This window comes from Abramis brama (genome assembly GCF_963993115.1).
Source record: "Abramis brama genome assembly, chromosome: 5".
In the NCBI taxonomy this organism is placed as follows: Eukaryota; Metazoa; Chordata; class Actinopteri; order Cypriniformes; family Leuciscidae; genus Abramis; species Abramis brama.
Window position 1 is genome coordinate 36,303,123 of NC_139967.1, and position 8,838 is coordinate 36,311,960.

An 8,838-nucleotide genomic window follows, 5' to 3' on the forward strand; every position below is an offset into this window, starting at 1 on the left:
GTGGTATTGTGGTAAAGATGAATTTTAACCACTGATTCTTCACAGCCTCATCATTCGGAAGTGAAAATACACAGAATTTACTCTCACGGCGGAGAGCACAGCGTCTTGGTATTGACGATATGATATCCACACAAACGAGTTTGTGTCGATGTCCTGTCCACGCAGAATGTAGGCGGCCATTATGCAAATAGTAACTTCGCGAAAACAGATTCGAACTCCAAACGACTCGTTTGAGAGGTTCAGCGTTGACTCTTTCTTTGAGATAAACTAACTTCATTTATGATGCCCTTTCAGCTTTACAACTTTGCAGACTGTTCACATTCACATACAGCTACATTAAAGGGATAGTTCATCCAAAAATTAAAATTACCCCATTATTTACTCACCCCCAAGCCATCCTAGGTTTATATGACATTCTTCTTTCAGACAAATACAATCAGAGTTGTATTAAAAAATTTCCTGGCTCTTCCAAGCTTTATAATGGCAGTGAATGGCTGTATATTTTTCCATCAAAGTGCATCTTTCCATGATAAAAGTGTTAATAAAAGGCCTTCTGAAGTGAAGCGATGCGCTTGTGTAAGAAAAATATCCATATTTAAAACTTTGACTAAAATAACTAGCTTCTGGCAGACGGCCGTCTATACACATCGATTTACGGCGAAAGAGTAACCCTTGACACACAACGTAATGACGAACGCGGAAGTGCAGAGGATAGAGCAAAAAAAAAAAATCAGTCACGAATTAGTGTCTAAAACGACAATTTTTAAAGAGAAATGTTGGAGGAGCTTGAGTTTGTTGCCCAGCCCTATTTGTTTGAACGGCGTCAAACAAGAGGAGTCAAAGCTTACGCTACTCCTACGTCATACATCGTCAATGTTACTCTTTTGGCGCAAGTCGACTTGCGTAGGCTGTCTGCCAGAAGCTAGTTATTTTAGTCGATAAAGTTTTTATTATGAGTGGAGGGGAGGACTAATTTGCATATTAAAGGGATTGCACACCCAAATATTTAAATTCGGTCATCATTTACTTGCTCTCAAGTTGTTCCAAACCTTTAGGAGTTTCTTTTTTCTGTTGAACACAAAATAACCCTGTGTCTCAATGTCCATACTATCTATCCTAAATAGTATGAGAGATTAAAATAAGTGTGTCCTAAAGCTACATGTTGAAAAGAGTATGACAGAAGTCCACAGATGGTCTACTATTTCTGGTCGATTTTCGAAGTGTGGATCCGTGCTCACTATAACAGCTAATATTGCCCACAACCCATTTAAAATTGCGATTTGGAGGATTCAGTTCAGAAATGCAAACACGAGTAAAAAGTGTTTCGATTTAGGTTTGAGTGACTAATAATCAACATTTAATCTGATTAAAGTATTTATGTAAGGTTATCCGTGTTATATTTCATCTGCAACAACAATGTGAACTTTCCTAATATATGCATGAACACCTTTTTCTCAGAATATCAGAAACAGATCTTTTTTTCCTTTTAGTGCAAGGAAATATTTGGTATCAGCAACTTTTTTACCACTATTGGATTATTTGGCTTTATATGAATGCCCCGGGCCAGTTTATTATTATTTTTTTAAATGTATACGTTTATCATAGCACTTTACGTTTCATTACTGGTTACAGTTATCAAGCACATCATTGCACTTTATATGATAAAGCTGAATTGCCATCTTTGTATACTCTAAGTTTTAATTGGCATCGTTTTATTTAAAAGTCTATTTGTGGTCTAATACCATCTTACTTGTCTCTCTGCGTTTCTAATACAAATGTTTGCTACAATCTTCATTCTAATGATTTGTTATATCTTAAAGTTCCTCAGGTTCGAACAGAGCTAGGAAAAAAAGGCTTTAAATATAATGCTTCTGCTTGGAATACTTTACAAAACATCTTAAAGCTGACTATGCTGCCATCATTAAACAAGTTTAAGTTACTTTTAAAGGGGTCATTTAATGGTACATGCACCTTTACAAGTTGATTGTACTGAAGTGTGTGTTGGCAGTGCCTGTACACAACCATCATATCTATCTATAAATTACAGAAACGTCTGTCTGTCTGTCTGTCTACCACATATCTCTCGAACCGTTAGTCTGATGGATTTCAAATTCGACAGGTGTCTTGCCACGGGCACGAGTAAGTGCAGTGCCAAGTTTGACGTTGTTTGGGTGAGAAATGCTAAGGATATCGTTAAATATCATTTTTAGAAGGTTGTGGTTTAAAAATAAACATTCTGACATTAGAGGGTTGTATCTGTCAAAGAAGCCCCAAGAAGGTTGTGGTTTAAAAATAAACATTCTGACATAAACACTGTCAGCTACACTGTTTACTTCTGAATATTATAGTTTGGTTCCTGAACGTGATAAATCCATTTTGATTAATTTTAGTAAAAATGTGTTTCTTTACCAAGAAAGTGGCAAGATGAAAACCACTATTTTCTGTTTCAAACTTTCACATAGCATCTTTAGGTTATAATATCATAAAAAATTCAAATCCAGATTTGGATTTTCAAAGATCTATTATAAAAACGGATTATTTTCCCCCAAAAATGCAATAAATTCATGACACTTTTTTTTCAAAATGCTATCATATTGAAACTGTTGAAATCAGCCATCACTAAGAAATATCTCCTGAACTTTTTTGACGGTGATCAGCTCACAAAAACTGATTTTGCACGGGCACTTTGCACTGCTCCCTGAATCGACACGCTTATTCATTTTTTTTTTTTGTTATCAAATTTTTATTGTTTTGCGCTTATTCATTTGTGGATGTTAACAATCTGTAAGTCAGCTATGCTGTTTACTTCTGAATATTATATTTCATTCTGGTGCGCTTAAAGTTATCGCTACTGTGTAATAGTAGCCTATGCTATTCACCAACTAAACATATCCTATTCAATGCGTTCACAGTCTCTTTCATGGCCATCATTTGTAGTAGCCTATTCACAAACTGTTTCCTCAAGCATAGCGTTTTCTCGGAGTTCACTGTGTGCTTTCTACCATGCACAAATAAAAATGTCACTGAACTTTTGCTGTGTAATTTTAACAATGAGCACTCAAACACACCAAACCAACAATTACTAAAAACACACTCAAAAACTGATTTTACACGGGCATTTTGCACTAGCACTTAGAAGGTTGTGGTATACATAAACACTCAGTCAGCTACACTGTTTACTTCTGAATATTATAGTTTATTCTGTTGGATTACATTTTTATTAAATGTTTAATTTAGTTAGTATATAAACTGAGAAAGTGATTATTGAGTTTACAGCAAGATATTCCTGCCCGACCTGGTTTTCCTTTGTTCTCTAAATGAGTCAATTCCTGAGACTCTCACCCTCACCCTTTGCCCTTATGCATTTCCTGCCCAGTAAGCTCAATGTACAGCTGTGCTTTTGTCTCTGTGATCATGTGAAGATATGGGTGATACCGTCAGGCTGATTGGATCATTTGAGTAGTTATGCTGATTCAATTGGACTCAGAGTAGGGTGTGTTCCTACTTCATTTGCATGCTTTGTTCAGAGTCTCCACCTCTATGTAATCCCTCCCCCTTGGAATGTATATAACTACAATGCATACTGTATTAGATTAGATCATGTTGGAAGTTTCTACAGCCGCGTACAGAGGAGTTCTCAATAAAGAATAACTTCTGTTGAACGCGATCCCGACTGTCTCACTGGTCTCTGCTTCGAACAAAGAAAACTTTACAACAATTCACAGCCATCATTTGTAGTAACCTAGCCTGCTCCCTGAATTCAATGCGTTCACAGTCTCTTTCACGGGCACCAAACCAACAATTACTAAAACACACACAAAAACTGATTTTGCACAGGCATTTTGCACTAGTAATGATAAAAATCCATCCAGTGTTTTTTTTTTAATCTCCTTATACGTTTTCCCCGTCTCAAATCAAGCCGTTCGACCTTGTGACGTCACACGGTCGGACGCCCTTCCCACGATTGTTGATTGACAGCAGCATTTCAACACAGACCCGCCCTCGCTGTCACCGACAGCGAGCTGTCATCATAGTCCGCATTGTAGATAAGCTGGAGCAGAATGGCATCTAGAAGATTGTGGTGTTCTGTTCTTGGGTGTAATAACGAACACAGCAGTCATTTTGATGTTCCTAAATCCGAACCGCTGAAGACGCAGTGCCTGATTTTTGTTTTCGAAGGGAATTATCAGCCACGATCAACGTCAATGCTATCATGTTTGCACTAATCATTTCACCAGACTGCTTTATAAACGAGAACAATGAAAAAGTTATTAGCTCCTGTCTGAGTATTTGTTGTTTATGTGCCTAATGACTGTCATAGTCTCACAGACTGGTTATTTTTTACAGATCAGTAAAATTTTAGTGCTTTAGCCCTGACAGTTGTACCTAAGTGCATAGATAACGTTACGCATCACTGACAAGCCTACATTTACCGAAAAAAAGTTTTTCATGACCATTAGCTGTAACTAGAGCCCTGCACGGGCCTCAAATTTAGGCCCGAGCCCGGCCCTGGCCCGAGACGCTCAGGCCCTAGCCCGACCCGTGTCCGACAGCTCATCAGAATTATCAGCCCGAGTCCGACCCGAGCCCGTTTTTTTTTTTTTTTTTTTTTTCATTACACAGCGGCAGCCTGCCCTATTTGCACTTTTTGCAGCCATTAAATTAGCTCAGTTTTGTTAGTTATGTTTCTTTGTTAGTTATGTAAATTCATGTTTCTTTTCATTTCTTTATTAGGTTAATTTAGACAAATGTTTGGAGCATTTTTATTTTTAAATGACGACCAAGCAAACCGAGCCGACAGCAAGAAAAAAATGTTTGATCAATTGAGCCTCTCAAATCAACGCTATAATACTTACTTGTCTACAATAATCAATAGATATAAAAAACTTCAAGCATATCACACAGACAGTTAGTTTAATAAATATTTATTTATTAAACCACAGTGAGTATTTTTTTTTTTAATACTGAGGCAGGCTCAGGCTGCTCGCAACAGCGCTTGCAAACGAAATGAGCAATAGCCTATAAACAAATTAAATTAAATAAATTAAAAACAAACTTGCAGATTATCTTACCTCAAAAATGCACCACAGAACATGGCCATTCTTTTTTTCCAGTGGTTTCCAACAGTTAAACGAAAACAAAGTCCAATCAAACGAAAAACATCAGAGGTTTCCAACAGTTAAACGAAAATAGTCCAATCAAACGAAAAGTTAGAACAGTCTCTAACAGAGCATCGTGGAGAAAAAGAATAGCTAAGCATCCACAGTGGAAGGTTTTAACCCAATCCTCCTTTCTTCTATCACAAAATTTTCTCACGCACGCGATTTTTCTCTTAATATTCTCCATTATTTGCACATGAGGTGAATCGTGAGTCGCGCTGATGGGAAACCTTCTGTGTGCGTGAGACAGACTGTCATGTCAGTCTTATGTCAGTGTAACTATAAGATTAGCTGATGGCTATAATGGCCAGTATTTAAAACACGTTTTAAGTGCAGGGCACGTCCAGTTCCCGCGCGCGAGCAGAGAGATTCGCGCTCGGCACATTATATTCCGTGTGCGAGCAGAGAGATTCGCGCTCGGCACATTATATTCCGTGTGCGAGCAGAGAGATTCGCGCTCGGCACATTATATTCCGTGTGCGAGCAGAGAGATTCGCGCTCGGCACATTATATTCCGTGTGCGAGCAGAGAGATTCGCGCTCGGCACATTATATTCCATGTGCGAGCAGAGAGATTCGCGCTCGCGCATTATATTAATGTAGCCTACTTTCACAATAATGCGCTCTCGACATTTGACAGGAAAATAACGCCATAAGTTATGAGGTTACGAAATTTCTTTCTATGTTTGTTTTTCTATCGTCAACGTCAACTTCTCATATTTTTTAAAATTAATGTCTAAAAATATAAAAAGCAGGATAACCCAAAAAAGGCCCGAGGCCCGGCCCGCATTTTAACTATGACGTGAAAATTGGCCCGAAGCCCGGCCCTAGGGGCGTAAAAAAGTCGGGGCCCGTCGGGCTCGGGCTGAAATGCAGGGCTCTAGCTGTAACATCAACCTGTTAATGAACTAACGCTACATCAGTAAACACATAGCGTTGGTATCTCACTACTCTACCCTGCCAGTACATACAAAGATAGATCAAAGTGACATTACGTTAACCAACCATTCAGAAATGTCCTTTTTTCCGACTCCGGTTCAAATTGATACGGTTGCAGAGTGTCCTCAGAGACTCCCGCTGCCATTCTTCAAAATATACCCTCAACTGTTGTCAAGGCAACACTGCACGTGTGTTGTTGTGGCAAAACACCCACAGAACAGAGGGATGGGGTGAGCAAAGCTCATTATCATTTAAAGACACATGCACTTAAACGGCTTGCTGAAAACAGAGCTGTTTTTGACCAGGTAAAATGAGTGTTTTCTTACAATACTCATGAGAATTTTTAATTAAACTATATTACAAACTTTTAATTTAGACCCTAAAGAATCATATTAGCTTGTACAAAAATGGCATTATATGACCCCTTTAACAGATTATGTTTTATCCTTTGGTAAATTGCTGTTGTGATCCATGATTGTGCTTTAATGTTTTGATGTGCATTTGTATGTTTATGTTATTGTAGCTGCTTTCTTGGCCAGGTCACTCTTGTAAAAGAGATTTTAATCTCAATGGGTTTTTAACCTGGTTACATAAAGACTGACTGACTGACTGAATGAATGGAGGAGTCTCTCCGCATGAAAGACCCGCGACTGGCAGATCAACGTGCTACAGCATTTCTCTCCAATACAATAGGTAATCAAATGTGGAGGATTTTATATTTGACAAGATGACTGACAGATCAGTTAAACGCGACAGGATGCGTGTAACTACGCGACAGAGAGCAACGTTAAAGACGCTATTGTATGACGTGAGAGTATGTCCCAAAGTGTTTCTTCTCTTCTACTACACAGTCAAAAGTATGTTCTTTTTCTTCACAAAAAGAGTACTCCTACATAATTTTAGGGCGTAGTATGAGTAGTCGAATTGAGACGCAGCAAAAGATATTTTGAAGAATGTTGGTAACCAGACAGTTGACGGTAGCCACTGACTTCATTGGTACTGTGAATACCATCAACTGTCTTTCATAAAGTGAACTATTGCTTTAATGGCTCCGCATAAACTAAATGAAGCAAGGGTGTTACATTCAAGCAATTTTAAGGCACGAAGAAATTATTTACACAGGAAAAAAAGTTTAAATATGTCGTTTTGATGATCAAAGATGAGTAAAGGGATCAAAATTATTGACTGCAGGGAGACATTAAAACAAAAGAGGATGAGAAGCAACACAGCAGTCTAGTTTCCATGTTCATTCTTACTTTCTTTTTTTTTACCTGTCCGAAGAAGATCTGTGGACTGAAGCATCTCGCCTCCTCTCAAAGGTGTTGGTGAAATGCTCAAAACAAGCATTGATGGAACTTACAACATCAGGCGGAGGAGTTTCGAGGAACAGCTCTGAGTGCGGGTCCAAGTCGATCAAATCACTTACGTGCGCCACAACCGGTACGATCTGCTGCTTGTTCGGCGACTCAATTTGCGTTCTGACGTCTTCGCTTCTTAGAGCCATGGTAATTTAATTTAGTACTACTGCTATATATGACATGAGAATTGTCATGTATTCGTAGACTTGCGTGATGTCGATTATGTGTGCACCTCTAACGGGCGCTTATGAGGCACGGGCTGCAAAAGATTACAAGCCTGAACACAAAAGTACTGATCAAAAAAGAAAATTATGTATCAGACAACGCTTGCTTCTATGCCAAACATATCCACGTGTGTTAATATGGCGGGCGCCATGCAGTTCCGCCCAGGAAATACATCAGCTAAAGTGTTTGGTCATGCGCATGCGCATGCCATCATTTGGGTATATGATCAGCTCAAACAAGCAAAACACTTTTTACAAAGCAATTGCACGTTTTATTGAAAGTGTAATCTATTAAATACATTTAGCAAATCATCTAATACCATTAAATATGAAGTCTCTTTACAATATGTGTTATTTAATGAATTTGTAAGGTTTAAAAAAAGAATTATGAAGAGCTTGGTTAATCAGGCCAATAAAAGACTGTTAACTACAACTCTTCCTTTTTAGTATACAAATATGTATACATTAAATGTATACAAACTTATAATACTATAAAAACCATAGGTTCATGGGCTTACAACAAGTTACACCACAGTCTATGGCTTACACATGGGGGCTTACAAAGATCATCGCCCCTAGCGACGAACCATTGAAATTTTGAAACGGTTATGACGTAACGAAGCCTCGTTTACTGTAATCACGTGACTTTGGCAAGAAAAAAAGGCTTGTTCGACTGAACCGGTCACCGGCGCTGCACAGACCGATCAGTGAATGAGATCAAAGTACCTCGAGAGCGAATAGAAAAGGCTTGTTTAAGATGAGCAAAATCTGCGCAGAATCGATCACCGGTGATCAGCGCGAGATGCATGCCGGTTAGAAATGTGTCCGAGTGCGGTCCGCCTTGCTCTGATGTCATGCTGACATATGTCAAAAATCTCTCGCGATCGCAAGGCGGATGTGTCGGATTCTGCAGGCGAGCGCAGTTGCTCTCCACTGCACTGACTGCGCTGATCAAAAGCATGATGGGAAACGACTTGCTGACGACACAGCTTTGCTCATTGGTTTAAACAACTGTGATGTATTGTTCTCTTTTAAAATGTTTGATTTTAAAACTCTAATATCATGTTTTATGTGTATATTTTATGTGTGAATATTCCCAAACTATCTGACAGTGCGATCTCTTTCGGTTATGCAATTTAATTTTTATAAAAAAAAATAA

The 8,838-nt window shown here is 38.6% G+C and overlaps 1 protein-coding gene across 1 annotated transcript in view; it reads right to left on the reverse strand.

Annotated features, from left to right (window-relative positions):
* The window catches only part of pho (phoenix), a 29,189-nt gene extending 20,573 nt beyond the window's left edge, over positions 1-8,616 (reverse strand). Inside the window, exon 1 of the mRNA XM_084113284.1 lies at positions 7,369-8,616. Within this exon, the coding sequence (XP_083969410.1) occupies positions 7,369-7,601 (233 nt within the window). The 5' untranslated portion in view covers positions 7,602-8,616. The remainder of the gene's footprint in view (positions 1-7,368) is intronic.
* Positions 8,617-8,838: the final 222 nt, after the last annotated feature.